This window comes from Diuraphis noxia, unplaced genomic scaffold (genome assembly GCF_037042655.1).
Source record: "Diuraphis noxia isolate RWA-SAM2 unplaced genomic scaffold, SU_Dnox_SAM2 contig0009, whole genome shotgun sequence".
Lineage (NCBI taxonomy): Eukaryota > Metazoa > Arthropoda > Insecta > Hemiptera > Aphididae > Diuraphis > Diuraphis noxia.
In genome coordinates, this window is record NW_028301719.1 from 2,798,907 (window position 1) to 2,816,028 (window position 17,122).

Sequence of the window (17,122 nt, forward strand, 5' to 3'; positions counted from 1 at the left end):
AATGTACCATAGATATGTATAATATGTACTATAAGTATACTTAGGGCTCCTTTTGAATAACGACTAACTCAAAATTTTTTCATCTTCAGTAAATCGACGACCATGATTTTTTTTCTGTGTTTCTCGTACTAGTAGTCGAGTAAACATGGATGCCGCAGGTGTCATTTTCCTAAGGAATTTATCCAAGAAAGTTCCCGCTGCTTGTAACCTGCTTTTAAAAAGTTTTTGTCTACTTCCATTTCGTCTACATTTTTTCATCAGTTGATTGGCAATAGTATACAATTTTTTACATTTTGGTGTTAGATGACTACATTTTATAACACCTATCTGTTTTAATAAACCTATTATAAATCATTGAAAACATAAAAAAAATATTAATTAATGTATCATAATAATATTATAATATATGAAGCTTAAATAATTCTAATGGCCAGTATCTTTTTTCTTTGTTTCTCGGTTTTTAAATTGTGCTGATATTTTAGTGATATTACAAAGCAAGCCGTTAACGTCATCTGCATAGCAAAGCAAATCATATTTGATAGTCATGTTGTCATAGCGTTAAATATAGGCAAATAGCAAGTATTTAGTTATACTTGTAGTGTAATAGTTTTAATTATTTTTGAACATCAAAATTACAAAATAAGCAAATGCAAAATCATAACTAAATGCTATAGGTAATATATCATTGAGCAATATAAATGAAATATAAACTGTATAAAGCTAGGTGTTATGTATTATTAGGTACGTAATATGTATATTTAAAAAAAAAATTCAAACTATTATGTATATACGAGGGAACAGAGATGGGGTACCTAATACATCAAATCCAGATAAGTCAAGGCAGGTTAACTTCTTCAAAATCAATTTCAGAGTTTAAGTGTAGTGATTCTTTACAAGAAGGTGAATCACCTGCTATAATAAAATTGTATTTCACATAATTGCAATAGATATCTAATATAAGTCAGTTTTCCAAAGTTTAATACATACGTCATAATTAATTTTTAAGATAAAAATTATTATTTTACTTGCAGGAATATGTAGTGTAGGATATGAATTACACTTCAATCTTTCGGTCCCAGGACTTAAACAATCACTTGTGAAATGTGCCCCACAAATTCTTTTCTTGTTGTACATAATTTGAAGATCTTCATGCTCTGACCCAGCAATTTCTGTCCATTCCCTCAATCGGATAGGATAACGTCTTACATTCGGAAACCGATGAGATATAACATCTAATATTATAACAAAAGGTGGTAATGTAGTTAATATGGAGTTGGGCTTATTCAAGCCAACAATTTAAAATTTATAATTACCTATTAAGTTATGAAAGGAAGTTGTTTTGAATACCTAAATTAAATTATGGTAGGTACCCGAGTAAAACTTAATAGTATAAAATTGCATAACAATACTAACCTTTAGCTTTGCATCCCTTCATACAACATTGGTATAATACCATTGTGTAAGACCGAATGAATTAAACTGTTTAAGTAAAAATATAATAAAGTAAATACACGGGACACGCACAAAATGTTAGATCTGAAACAGTTCAGTAGGTTCACGTGGCTACTGACTTTCGTTCATAGATTATTAGATTAGTATAATACAACGGTTTACTGTTAACGATAAAATATTACAAACGTTGAAATATAGTTATAAGCGCATGCGCAGTATGGATCACATTATGTGGCGTGACCGGTGTTTGGTAGACATTACTAGACGGACCTTATTATTGTATGTGAGTGAGACCAGCCTTGGATGTACCACCAGAAGATATGGACTCTCTCTGAACCCCTCTGTTCATTGGTATTCAAGTGATATCAATAGTAAGTTAATTATATTATTTATGTAATTGTTTTATAAATATGTATAATCTGGAAAAAAATCTAATGGTTTGTGTTATAATATCTTCAACTGTTTGTATTTACAATATAATATTATCTCAATGTTATTGAATGTTGATTTAAAACAGAATGAAATAATATCAATATTGACCGGTCGACTGACTTAGGTGTCAAAAATATATCTAAAGTTATTTATTTTTTTATGGAACGACTTTCAATCTACAGGAGGGTTTGTTTTTTTTTAAAATGGCTATGCTAATTTGTGATATAAAAGACTTTGTTCTATCCAACTATGCATTGAAAAATTAAGATTTCTATTTCAAACAAAGATAATAATATAATAAGTATACTCAGGTGTGTATTTATTTATACATGGAATATATTAGAATAATTAATATTAAGTGTTAAAAAATAAATTAATGACAATATTCCCATGATGTTTGGATTGAAGCGTGTCATTATAGTTTGAATTGAACCAAAACTATTTGTTGTTAAATGTAGTCATCATTATTGTGAGATGTTTATTTGAGTGTACCTGCCTAATCATATTATACCTATATTATACTTACAGCTGAAACATGAATACTGAAGCCGTAATAAAGCGTTATTTGACAAATATTATTGGACACGTTGAGGAGGAAAAATATTTCTCCTTTATGGGAAAAATATAAAATCATTTAAATATGTTGAGAGCATTCCATCTATGGTTCAAATTTCAAACTTTCATCACCACAACAAATGTACTAAAAACCATCACATTTTGTTTGTTGCATACATTTTTTGTCAACAATCAGAATTATAACTTACTATGGGTAAATATTATAATTAAAATTTACCAAATTTAAAAAAGAAATCAAATATTTTGCAGCAGCTCGTTTAAGAAAAACACGTTTTTCACTTAAGGCTGTTGGAAATCTGTGGGTTATGATTTGCCATATTTCCGGTCAACTAACAATATTCATGAGTATGATTTACAAATAATGGACAGGGTTTCTTTTTTTCAGGAAGTCTTATATGACTGCATAATAGTCCAGAAAGTTATGCTTGGTGAATATAAGCATGCTATTAAAATTTATGAATCCAAATTTGGCAAGAAGAAGGCATCGAGTTGAAGGGCATCGGTCTTTGGATTATACCGGAAATAATTTGATGGTTCCAGTAGAAAATCAGAACACCGACATCAATTTTTCAACAAATTAACCTTCATCAACCGGTGGTTGAAACCCTGGAACTACAATTATTTCAGATTGTTGGAAGGTACCTATTTTTAATGAACCTGTTAAAAATGTATTAACTCTTAAGTCTTAAACATTATTCAATAATCCGAGGTGTACAACACTTATTATTACATAATAAAAACAGCAAACATTGAACTATAGACACAAAATATTACGTTTGTTTATTTAAAAAAAAACACAAAAGTACAATATAATTATAATATTGTTATAATATTAATACAATTCGACGAAAAAAAAACGAGTGATAATTATGATAATAATAATAATGTATTATTCTATGAATAATTGTCGACATAACATTGAAAGTGTAATAACGAATAATATAGAACATTTGAATAACACAAACACATTGAACACTTACTGTATTTGTGCTAAAGTGAATATTATTAAAAATATGTACTAAACAATAATAAATATAATAATGGATTCAATAATTAATATTTTTCTCGTAATAAGTGAAGAATCATTTGAATGATAATAGTGATGATAATAATTGTAATAATAATAAGAATGATAAGATTCAGTTAACGCTCTTTTATATGATTTCCCATTGTAGGACGCTGGTGTCTTTGCCACCAATCGATATCAGTCTGGAATCGTCGTGCAAGAAAGTCACGTTTGTCACATGACTGCTGTGGCCTCCATACACGTGGCACAGCGACTGAGGAATACAAATAAAAAATCATTATACAGTGAAGAGTAGTAATATTATAATAATACTGCCATCAAATTTATGCGGTTTAGCCAAAGTGAACAGTTTGTTGTTAACCTCTATTTGATAATTACCACACAATATTTATCTAGAAATTTTAATTATTTCTAAAGAACTTAATGAGCAAATTACCGTATGAAATTATTAAAGCTTTTAAAATAATTGTTTTAACAAAAATTTAATGTAAAAATTAGAAACGTAAACATTAATAATGACATTCACTGTTCGAATGTTAACAAATTATACCGGTGATTCTTTAATCATTGAACACTCATTATTTTACACATATTATTTTACATAGTTTCAAGTTGTTAAAAAACAAATGTTTTTATTAAATAATTATATTTTTAAATATTTTTTATCCTTATAATTGTTTAAGGTTTTTACTTTTTTGAATTACAACATAAGTTTTAATTTCATATTCCAAAACAGAATGTTTTTCTAAGTATTTTGATTCATAAAAATCGAATTTAGGACGAGTAGCTTATAAGTTATAAGTATTTAAAGTTTAGACAAGCGGAGTAGTGGACAAACATTTTGCGGAGTAACCACATACCACTCCACTCTGCCAATCTCTAAACTTTAAATACTTATAACTCATAAACTACTCGTCCTAAATTTAATTTTTATGAAACAAAATACTTAGAAAAATATTCTGCTTTGGAATATGAAATTAAAACTCTATGTTGTCATTCAAAAAAGTAAAAAACTTAAAAAATTATAAGGATAAAAAATATTAAAAAATAACTTTTTTTTAATAAAAACTTTGGTTTTTGAACAACTTGAAACTATGTAAAAAAATATTTTAAAAAACATTAGTAATTTTTGAAATAATGAGTGTTCAATGATGAAAGAATCACCCGGTATGCTCAGGTACTTTATATTCATTATCTTTGTTGCTTACCTTAGGTTGTTTGACCGGATATGAATACAGTTTCACTTTACCAAAGTCGTCTCCTGTTGCCATCAGCTTGGATCCGTTTGATCGTTCACATGCATTAACATCGGTGCCATCAGCACCTTCGGGCCATATTCCGATGGAGGTGAATGTCAGTACGCAAGAGTTGGTTGCCCATGCAGTGTCCCTAAGTTGAGTGCTGTGAGTGACTTGACGACAAACTTTCACTTTCCCTAGATGGAAAGAAAAATGTATTTAACATTAACAATCAGACTACAATACATTTGATTTTACATTAAATTAAAAAAAGTGGTACATACAATATAACAACTCGTAGTCTCCTGAGTTACTGCGCAGGTGCTCGTTATCCTTTGACCAATCCAAATGAGTGATAAAGCTAGAATGGCCCTAATTTAATAAAAACAAAATTAATATAATCAAATCAATTTCTATTACAAATAATATGTGCACAGTGCACACCTAACACACAGAAAATATTATATCTCTGTTAACGTTGGCAAAAATAGTTAATGGATTCAATTTTTTAACAGCCATTAAACTATTACTGATTACAAAGCATACAAAGTACAAACTCAACATCAATACATGTACCAACACATTGATACATTTATAAAATGTATACCAACGGCAGTAAATCAAATAATTTATATAAAATACTAAACAATTTACAACATTAATTATTTTTATAAAAAAAAAACATTAAAACAAAAAATGTTAACCTACTGCAAATTAAAGTGCATATTAATATTGATTAACCACTAATCATACAATTTTATTCATCCAATATATCTTTTCTATACATTAACATTTTTTATCTCTACAAAAACATCTACATGCATCAACACTCGGCTCTACACTGGCAACCTACACCTACCGACATCTTGTCAATAATAGCACCGGTGCTACACCTTCTGCGACGTTTATCTTCCCAACACTAGACATTGAGTGAATTCAACAGAAATAATTATGTGAAATGGGTTGTGAGGTAAAGGATAGTAGAGGTATACAATTTGATACAGTCATAAGAGCACATAAGATTTAGATGCACAATAAACAATATTTAGACTACAATACTCACAGTGCATCGTCCTAGACGAGTGTAATGTCTGGCACCATCTGTGACTTGATATATGTAGATATAGTTGTCCCTGGAACCAAGAGCAAGTAGTGTGCCGTCTGGGGAGAATTTCGCAACCTTCAAATGACAATAAACAACTTAATGATTACAAATTTGATTACAGCTGGTAAGTTTTTACATTCTAATTATTTACACTGAAATTTTGCATACCTGTATTGGTTCGTTCCCGTCGACATGAGTTGAATAAATTTCTCGTGTTTCTGAATTCATGACAATCCATTTTCCAGACACACAACCAACAATGATTATTCGACCATCGCTAGAGAATGCAGCCGACTGTGCTTGTTCCTATAAATTATGTACAGATGTGATGTAGGTATGAAATGTAAAATTAATTAAACTATAAAATACTAACTGCAATGTCTTTACTCCATACGACAGAGCGAGACAACGAGTCCCAAAGCTGGACAATGCGATCAAAACCGGCTGTGAGAAATTGAGCTAATGTGGGATGAGGACATAATGCCCACAGTTCATCGGTGTGGCCCAAGACAGCAGGGCTGAAGCCCATCGACAATGAACCAATCAATATGCAATTACGGGTGGATCCAACTAGCAATTGTGATCCGCGGCCTTCAGACACTGTACGAATACCACCCAAGTGTTCAGCAACCTGTTCAAATGAAAAAAATAACTAACATTTCTAAATCATATGAAATCATTACAATATAAAATAATAAATAAGGTACCTATCAATGTAATTAAATAATTTCTATAAAAAATACCTAAGGTATTCAAAAAAAACATTTTACTTACTGCTATTTATTTATAGGTAGTATATTATACTCAGATATTTTCAAACCAGTTTTAAAATCATATTAAATAATATATAATTGTCAATTGAAAAAAATAAACTGGTTTAGCTTATTTTTAATCCATAAAGCATGTGAGAACATACGATTAACAATTTTTTTGGTATCAACAGAGTCAATACAACATATTAAGTTGTTCATAAATTGTGAATAAAACATGTATGTGAAGGGAGAAGGGTCGAATACTGATATGTTGATGGAAATAACTATAATAACAATAATATCTTACTTGTGCTTCATATCCAGTGGGATGCATCGAAGAATCAAACTGGATCAGTTTACCGTCCTTGCCACCTCCAGTTATAATGCTGCCCTCTTTCAACACACAGATGGAAAACACTGATCCTTCATGTACGTTTCGGGCAACTTTAATGATATTATTTGTGCCTGTTTGGAGAGAAAGTTTGTAATAATTTCACAACAAAACTATAACTTGGTGTGTAAAATAAACTGAACATTTTAACTACCAAATAAGGAGCAGTGATTTTTCCTCTAACTGTACGTTTGCCTTAACATTTGTGGGGTGGGGGTGTTCTAATACAAAAATCATTAAAAAAATTTAACATCATTGCAGCTAACTTGGTCTAAATTGTCTAAATTGATTGGATATCGACGATAAATACCTATAATGTCTATACCTAATACCAGTGTTGGGTAGTAACGTAACGAAAATAATGCGTTACCGTAACGGCTTTACTTTACTTGTAACGCGTTACGTAATTTCATTAGAATTATTTCCAAGTAACGAAAATGTAATGGAAATTACTTTTGATAAGTAATTTTTATTGAATAATGCGTTACAGTTTCGAATTATTAAGTACCTACCTTTTGCGAATTGAAAAAAAAAAATGTCTATAATGAGGGTATTATTATGTTTACCAATGTAGTTTAGTAATATACTATATATATTGATTAAAGCTCCTTATACAGTTGATCTCACAATTTTGAATTCAATGACATTAGTAAAGAATATTTTTATTAAATAAAACACAGCTTTACCATCCAGTGCTTCTGTAGAGCGATTATTCTGTGTTTCAGGGGACATTTGTTCTAAAAAAAGGTCGCGTATGAGTGATAAAAACCTTGAAGATACACTATTGTGTAAAGTTAATTTAAAACATAAATAAATATAAAATAATAATATTGTATTATATTAATTATAGTATATTGATTTCTTATCAAATTATATCTATTTACTATAGGTAATGTATTTCTAGTAACATTATTGCCAGGCAAAATGATAATATTGTTAAGAAATATAAAAAAATTATTTTTCTTTTTTGTGACGAGACACGAGAAAGTAATGAGTTACTTTTGAAAAGTAAAGTAATTTTATTAGAGTAACGAATAAAGTAACTTTATTACTTTTTAAAAGTAATTTACCCAACACTGACTAACACCTACCTATGCAGTGACGCCCAGACAGGTTAGCAAATAGGTACCTATATTGCAACTCTGTATGTCATCAAGGGGCGGGGGGAGTAAATCACTGGTGTCATAGGCTCATAGGAAAGTTTATAAATGTATAATACAAAATATGAATGTAGTCTATATTTTAATTTCTGCAAGTGAAAACTTTTTTTAAATAAAAGATGGGAGGACGGGTTGTTTTTAAACTGTATAATATTCACTCTGCAGACACCCCAGTGTGCACCGCTGTACCCACGCTATATACCTATATAGTTCAGGTACTCACCGCGTCCCCATATGACTACGGATCCGTTCGAGTCTCCAGACAAGATGTCTCCATTCTGCGTGAACGCCAAACACGTCACATATTTGGGACGGTCGCGAGTGGTCTCGAATATCCCGTTGCGCTTGTAAAGGGTACCGCCGGCATCCAGTGTCCAGAAACTGATGTGACCCTTGCCACAGGTGACGATCTGGTTGCGCTCCAATGGATGGAATTCCGCAGCCACCACGGTATCCATAGAACACTGTACGAATCCAATAAATACGAATGCAATTGCGAATATTGTTGTATTATGCAACTATACAGGGTGTCCCACGGAGATATGACAAATTAAATAACTTTTGTTCTAATCAATATGTTTTAAAAATTTCTTTTAAATATAATTCATAGACACTTGCGCCTACATTTTTTTTTCGAAATATTCGATATAGCCAATTTGTAAATTTGATTTTCAGAAAAATGTATATATCGTAAAAACTAAAAACACTTATTTAAGTCAAATGGCTGATTTTTAAAAAAATTTTTAAATATCAATATTTTCGTTAAAGAAAATACAATCTAGTTTATGTTAGAAACATTTTAATTTCAAAAAATATTTTATATGAACATTTTATAGGTCATGTTAAAATCCAATTAATTTTTTATTGTACTTATCTACTATTTTATTATAATAATATTATTTGGTCAATAAACTCATTTTTTGAAATTAAAATGTAATTCATAGGTTACTAGGCGAAAATATTGATACTTAAAAAAAATTTTAAAAAATCAGCCATTTGACTTAAATAAGTGTTTTTACCAAATACATTTTTCTGAAAATCAGATTTACAAATTGGCTATAATATTGAATATTTCGAACAACATTTTTATCAATTTTTAAGTTTCTTATTTTCAGTATTAAAAATAAAAAATGTATTATAAAAATGTAGTGCAAGTGTATGAATTATATTTAAAAGAATTTTTTTTTAAACATTGATTAGAACAAAAGTTATCTCATTTGTCAGATCTCCGTGGAACATCCTATTGTGGAGACGACGAAAACGAATTATATGAAACTACACGAGATCGCTGTCGGCGATTTCATGTACGAACTAGAAAAGGGTATATTACACGGGTGCAGGCCACTGATCTTAATTTTGGGAGCCACAAATTTATGAAGCTAATTTGAAGCGAGCCGCATTGAAATTAAGAGACGTTTATAAAATTGTCAATAAAATAAAAACACATTTTTTCATTTTGTATCAAATAAGGGGAAATTTTTTACTTTTCAAAAGTGCTTTTCATATTATATTTATTAATTGTACTGTAAGCTCGGTGGTGTCAAGAGCCGCACAAGATTGACTCGCAAGTCACATGGTACATTAACCATATACCTATTACACTGGAGAAAGTTAGAATCGGATGGCGAGTAACCGTATGCTGCAAGAACGTTGCCAAGACGACAGAAGAATAAAGAAAAAAATGAAATTGACGTAACCCGCTAGGTGGAACGATTGTGACTAATAATATGGTAATTGTTATTGACGATTCCACTGACCTTGGTCTCCGTGATCTTGTGACCCTTTTCGTTCTTCTGCCAATCCCACACGGATATGTTATGATCGTTTCCCTCGTCGATGGCGCACAAAAGGCTACCGCCGTCCTGCGTGTCAAAAACGAAAATGTGTGTTTAAAAAATAATAATTAATATACGTAACGATGAACAGGGTGATTTTTTAACCATGTTCATTCTATTTTTATGGTTAGATTATGCTTGTAATAAAATACAGATTTTTGGAATTTTTAAATACACTCGAAGATCATTTTTCGAATCATTGACATTTTTTGTACCACTTAAGGATGATCCTGTGACAATACTGACTTCAGTTCGGCAGTTGGTCAAATAGGAACCTCTTTTTTTTTATTAATTAGCAGATTTGTTTTTTTAGAATTTTGATCTATCTAAATCAAAATTCAAGCTAGTAGTGTTAAGTAATGTATAGGTAACTTTTTATTCCCTATATATGTCTATGGTAATGGGTTAAGTATACGATTTCAAAATTTTAACAATTACTACTGTTGATTTATCAATATAAATGATTTGTAAAAATTAGTAAAATAAATAATATACAACATCTATCCTTATTAGTTATTAGTATAAAGATTTTACTAACTCAGAACTTGTTGGTTAGGTGTAGCAAAAAAAAATATTAGAAATTCGAAAATAAGATCTTTTACTTAAAAATTCTAAAAATCAGAATTTGAATTAATGTACTGTTAAAGGGAAAAATGGAGGCGAGCATACTTAAAAAATCAGTTTGTATATATAAATCGTGTCGTAGAGCCTGATAACTGCTGACAAAAATTCCGATTAGACTTACCGCTTTGGAAAACGACAGACAGCTGATGGACCGTTCGAACTCGCCCAATCCCAGCACGACCACCGTTGCTAAGCTGACCGAATTCCAAACTCGGATGTGAGGCTAAAACAACGATTGGAGAAAAAACACGTTTAATGATATTTACGTTCATTATCTCGACAGATTCTGTCACATTCGTCTTACTTTTCCCTCGCGGTTATCGTGTCCGGCGGTCTGGCCAGTAGCCACCAAAAGCTTGTTGGGGTGAATCGCCAAACTGAAAAATAAATCAAAACGAAATGTTTAAATTATTATGTAGATGATACTCGACATCGCTATTATACTCGTGAGACGACGTTGTTCCCAGATGTCTATTAAATAATCTCATCGAAGACCAGAAAAAATAAGAAGTTGATGTTGGAAATCAAATTGCCTATTATTAAGGAATAACAGGAGAACAAAATACGATCTACGTTATGAGAACAAAAAAGTAAAAATACATAACATTTTAAATTCAAATTTTGATTGTTCAATAAAATACAATTTTGTCACATTTCGTTTGAAATAGTTTTTTTTTGTGATTTTCTATGATGGACCAGAGCGAAAATGGTACAGCAAATTTTACGAGGGCTAACTTATTCTATACAAAAAAAAAAAAATCAGTTTTGGATGCTGAAACCAATATCAGCGGCACGCCCGAAAACTCTATATAATCTAACAACACTGGAAACCACACTGCGGTATAATAAACGTTACCATTTGATGTCGTCTGTGTGTCCCAAATAGTGTCTCTGGCTTTGTTCTTCGACGTTGTATAGCACGGCCACAGAGGCCACGAAGTACACCATTTCGCCGGTGGGCAACAAGTATAAGTTGGAACGGCAGTCTTTTCCTCTGTACCCATAACTGTATAGAGTTGAACGATTAAGGAAAACAATAATAATATAACCACTATTCACGTCGGTACAGAATAATAGAGTTGTTTAACATTTCGGGACAAACGTGTGCAGTGAAACCTCTTTATAGCCGATCCCCATACCTACAAGTATGGCGACGGCCATCGTAAATTATGTGAGATGGGGGTTACTGGGTAGGTGGGTAGGCACTGTTAAATTCGATAATCGCCATACTGCATTTTTTGTAACTCGGCGCCACTGGGTCTGTAGCGCGGACATCATAAAGAGAATTACGACATAATGTCCACTATATATTATAGGAGGAATATTTTCCCACGGATCCACAGATGTTTGTGCCGGAGAATTTAGAAGTGTCCGCTATTCACTAGCGAAGGTAAACATAGATCGTACTATTATAGGTACAGTAAGTGGTATATGGTTATATTTTTTATTTTTTACCCCAAAATATACTAAAATGTCTTATTTTGGTTTTTATGATTTTATCGTAGAAAAAAAGTATATGCAATTCAGGTATATTTAGGGCAATTTTAGCGCAACAATGTTGAATTTTCATTATCACATATATAAAATAATCACTATCTCTAACAGTCTATTTATTTTATCAATAAATTAAAGAATCACTGACGACGGTAAATAATGCATTATAAAATGTGCTGATTTGCTATAAACAAACCGAATTGTTTTTTTTTTATGTAATAAATTATGGTTATATGACGATATAATTGTTATTTATTATTGGCTTAAATGCTTAATGCATATTTTAAACGATTTTTAAAAGGCAAATTTATTTTATTTTATTTATCTGTAATATTATATAGATTATAGAGTGCATTTCGCGAATAAGTTAATTACTATAATTTTCTATTCTCTTTTTCTAGGTACCGAAAACATATATGACGAATACACACAGCGTGTCATTAATTCATTATTAATCATTAATAGTAATATACTTTTAAATCCAAAATACTATGTAATTTCGTTTTAAGTAGCCACAACATGTCAATTGCGCACCTAATAGTATATAATTATAACACGATAAACTCGCAGGTATTATTAAGGTCCGCAATTCACAGAAAAGTCAAAAAATCATATTATTATATTATTGTCTGCCATGGTCTCGAGGCGAAAACATCATAATGTTATACAAACACATAGGGTCATCAAATCCATAATATTTACATCAAAATACGAAATTGTCGTTTGAAAGTGGTGAAAAAAATCTACTCGATTTCGAAAAAAAAAATAATAGTATTGTCAAGATCAGACAGTAATGAAAATATTAAAGTTAGCACCTACCTAATAGCTACTACCTATACTTGATATTATTTAAAAAAAGTAAATAAAATTTTTCAACAGTTCAGCTCTATATAGGTACCTACTTTAAAAATATATCACGTAATGTAATAATTATTTTGTATAATATAATATAATATCATGTATGGGCTCGTCTTGTACAGTGAAAAAGGATACACCCAATCGAGTTTTAGCTTGGACGAAGGAGCGGTGGCCACTTTGGTGATGTCGTAGGACGCGATCTCGGCAGTCGGAGCGTACAGGTTGATGGGACGTCCGCGCAGGAACATCCGTACGCTGCCCTCCTCTTCATTGTACGTAGCGTCACGCGTACTGCAAAAAACAAGCACAATTATTATTATTATTATTGCTCAATATATTGTATAGGTATATTCAACATAATAGAAGGAACGAACAAATAAACAAATCATAACAATAGTAATCAAATTGTCGAACTTTAGTATATACCTAAGAGTATTGGTGATGTCCTGCAGAAAGTCAAAAACAATACTTAAATATATATATATATATAATTATAATACACATTATATCATACCTATATAAAGTTCTTATAATAATACTTAATATCTCTTTGTATTTTTGAAAATAATAATTTCGAGCGAACGTTCGACGACGATGATAAAGCTGACTGTGTGAAACAACAAAACGCGTAATTTTGAATAATTATTAGCTACCTATTATGTGTTTATACGTATTATAGGGCCCTACCCAAATTATAACTCAATATACATCCAACACAAATTATTTAAGCTTACAGAAAGTATATAGGTAATTCAAATGGGTGTGTAATGTTTTATAATAGTTTGTAATTTTTTTAATAAAAAAAGCTAATACGATTGCTCGAGAAGGATTTGACGGAAACAGCAATAATAATCAGACTTAAGACTACTTTGACAACACCGTGGATGAGTGAACCGCATTAGCATTCATATATAGATGACATAACGATGAATCGATGAACGTAGCAAAAGTGAAGAGCTCGGAATTAATTTGACGAGTATTAAAATATACCTATAGGCTATAATATATTATAATTGTTGTATTAACCTTTTGGCGTCGGTACGGTGGAGTGGCATTTTAATTTCTGTAGTAGAGGTCAAGAGTGTCGATGTTAATATTCCAATATATACACACCGGACACAAAATAAATAATGTGATATTAAGATCGTATAATTTGACGCGCGCGCAGACAAATTAATTAGTCGACAAAAAAATTAGAGAGCTGACGAGCGAACGGTCGACCGTACAGCCAACGACTGAAATCGGTTTCGCCGTCCGGTCCGGTTGTGTACACAGTACCTATTACACATCTCACGTCGTCCACCAAGACGTGACGTGTGCGAGTCTCCCTCCTCAGTCATGAAAAATGTCTGCCGATCGTCAATTTAAAGGGATTTTAAATTTTAATGATTTAAAATATACTCGTATATTTCAATCGAATCGACGATCACCCAAACTCCTTTATCTCAACTGCAGTGAATAATTCGACACGACTACTGCCGATAACGACTTAAAACACTCATATGATATAGGCTAAAGGTAAAAATAATCCAATTGTTCATAATGTTTACTGCAGGTGCGATTAATACGATGGACAACTATTATTGCGATAAAAGCGATCACTTTTAAATGATTTTTAATGAATAATGTTGTGACTCGGTAATTTTGACGTTATAGCTTATGGACTACATATTATGTAATATTATAATATTTTAATGTTTTTTTTTTTTCATACGTCTATAGACTTTTATGGTCTACCTATGGTAACCACAAATCTTTACCTCATCCGGCGAATAATTTTAACCATTTATAATAACATATTATGTATGTCGTTATATGCATAATATTTTTATATATATATATACCTACTGTAACTGTGTGCACTGTGCAGTAAAACGGAACAATATATAATAAATAGAAGACAACGTACGAAATAGACTTTAGTCTCCTCCTCCCACAACACATAAACACGCTGAAATCGTGTTTAGTGTTTACGTTATGATAATGGACGTATTCACGAATATGGCACATACAATCTCAACAATATGCGTTGAATGTATATATATATATATAGGTACGGCGTTCATAGTTCAAATCGTTTTAAATAGGCCGCGCAAACGCCTCGAGGTCTGTCCGAGTAATTACTACTATAAAATAAATAAAGTCTCCGTCGTCTACCTTTAATCTTTATAACTATAACTATCTAAACACTGCAACATTGCCGTATATAACAACCGCTAATATTAGTATCTAAAATCTAAGCGAAAAGAAATCAAAATCATAAATATCTAAAGTAGGTAATTATACTGCTCAGGCTTTGAGAATAAATAATATTGAAGATCTGAATATGTACATATTTTTTCTCATAAGCTGTTTTTGACCATGCGGTAAGTCAAATACGTATATAAGGTCCTATAATACATAACACAAATAATTTTGTAATTAATTTCCCCAAAAAATTTTCCATACTTAAGGGCTAACGGAAATGGCCGATAAACATGATATTTAAAAACAACTATAATTATATCGATATTTAAGTCATTTTTTTCAATGCATATCTTTTTAAACATATTATGTGAAAATGTAAAACAAAATTATTTATTTTTATTACTTCTCGTATAATATTTTATATTGACTAAATAATAATACTAACCTATATAACCTACAAAATGTAAAACTATGTTTTCCAGTATTTTCAGAACACATTATAATTATTTTACTGATAAAAATATATGTAAAACCAAATGAGTCTACATAATATTATAATATATTTTATTATATCTTTGTAGAGTATGACACCTATATGGCTATATATATATATAGACAGGCGAAAATGCTCAGATTAGGACGGCGAGCTGGGCGTGATTTCGAGTTGTGATTTTTTTCACAGGAAAACTGCTGTGAAAAACGATCAAGTTTGTAAATTTTTCGCTCGCGGATCCGGCTTGCGGATTGCCGGAAACGTAACGGTAAGAGGAAACTTGTATACGCCCGAAACGGGGAGCGGAATCGCGCACTTCAAGTGTCACGGTCAACGGAGTTAATGATTGTTAATTGCATATGCGCGCACAATAATGAAATGTTTCGAATAAAATATATTGTATTCAGATCGCGTTAATCGCCGACCGCTGGTACAGGTAAGTATACAGTTGCGGATAGGTCGAGGGCCATCAGTAATGACCAGGACTCGGGAATTATAAAGCATTTACTTATTTTTATGGATTGATTTAAAACGTAGTGCTATAGAAGTGCATGTCACGTTATAACACGTTCAATATCATGAAATTTGAAAGTGCCTTTTTTTTGGCGATTTTCCAAAAAAAAATGGGTATTTCCAGTTTTTCTGATTATTTTTTCTTATTTGAGCAGTATTTCTACGTTTTTATAATGTTTTCAACTATTAGTAAATGTCGTTTAAATTTTATTTCTCAGAAAACCTTCGGAAAATCTATAAAACCCTTAAAGTCTCGAAAGCGAAGTTTAATTTATTTTATAACTATTATGATGGATCATCATGTTGATTTTTTTGCAATGTCCCATTAAGTATTTAGACAGAATGTATATTTAGCCTTAAATTTATAACTATTCGTTTTAATTATTATTAATATTTTATTTTTTGTTAATTAATGATTTTTTTTACTGTACTATATATAATTATTCTTCATTTAGCTGTTTACTACTACCATTTGTACTATTAATTTTTAATTTTGTTTTTGAATCCAACATTTATTATAAGATAAGCTAAACTGTACCTGTACAATTTTTCAAATTGTTAAAGGGTTTCATACCGTTTATTATACATAAATTAACAAATAAATATTATAGTACCTATGGTCTTCGTCGGAGACTTGACTTTACTCCATCATATTACCTATGACATAATGACATATATGTAATACTTTTCATGATGATATAATAATGCTCAAGGATGATATATAAAGACACAATTTCGGGACTACACGGTGCTATATCGTTTGATCGACGACCGCTCTTCCGCAAAAAAAGTTTAAGAATTCGCGATCGTATAGGACAGCATACGCTTCACCGCGTCATAATTATTCCCATGTGCGATGTGCCTACCCGTAAACTATATAGGTACAACAAACACGACGTCTGTCTTCCTACTTATATAGAGACTTAAACGTCATCATGTCATTACTACGTCACTGCTGGTCACTTCCATATGAAAAAAAACGTAG

The 17,122-nt window shown here is 31.0% G+C and overlaps 1 protein-coding gene and 2 long non-coding RNA genes across 8 annotated transcripts in view; 2 read left to right on the forward strand and 1 right to left on the reverse strand.

Moving 5' to 3' along the window:
* Positions 1–280: 280 nt before the first annotated feature.
* Positions 281–3,214, forward strand: LOC149054258 (uncharacterized). Its single transcript, XR_016192305.1, has 3 exons — positions 281–2,195; positions 2,413–2,653; positions 2,846–3,214. It is a non-coding gene; the product is annotated as an uncharacterized LOC149054258 (long non-coding RNA).
* LOC149054259 (echinoderm microtubule-associated protein-like 2) overlaps positions 3,210–17,122 on the reverse strand; it is a 56,477-nt gene continuing 42,564 nt past the window's right edge. For 5 of the 6 annotated variants that reach the window (XM_089230552.1, XM_089230550.1, XM_089230553.1 and 2 more), the window contains 14 exons: positions 13,080–13,235; positions 11,449–11,598; positions 10,897–10,969; positions 10,714–10,815; positions 9,891–9,995; positions 8,357–8,597; positions 6,890–7,047; positions 6,204–6,461; positions 5,999–6,136; positions 5,789–5,905; positions 5,585–5,644; positions 5,010–5,097; positions 4,696–4,922; positions 3,210–3,740 (listed from right to left, as the gene is read on the reverse strand). In XM_089230552.1, coding sequence (XP_089086678.1) covers positions 3,615–3,740; positions 4,696–4,922; positions 5,010–5,097; positions 5,585–5,644; positions 5,789–5,905; positions 5,999–6,136; positions 6,204–6,461; positions 6,890–7,047; positions 8,357–8,597; positions 9,891–9,995; positions 10,714–10,815; positions 10,897–10,969; positions 11,449–11,598; positions 13,080–13,235 — 1,999 coding nt within the window. In that variant the 3' untranslated portion in view covers positions 3,210–3,614. The remainder of the gene's footprint in view (positions 3,741–4,695; positions 4,923–5,009; positions 5,098–5,584; positions 5,645–5,788; positions 5,906–5,998; positions 6,137–6,203; positions 6,462–6,889; positions 7,048–8,356; positions 8,598–9,890; positions 9,996–10,713; positions 10,816–10,896; positions 10,970–11,448; positions 11,599–13,079; positions 13,236–17,122) is intronic. The other variant, XM_089230551.1, reaches the window with a different exon arrangement.
* Positions 6,022–6,909, forward strand: LOC149054260 (uncharacterized). Its single transcript, XR_016192306.1, has 3 exons — positions 6,022–6,164; positions 6,230–6,533; positions 6,774–6,909. It is a non-coding gene; the product is annotated as an uncharacterized LOC149054260 (long non-coding RNA).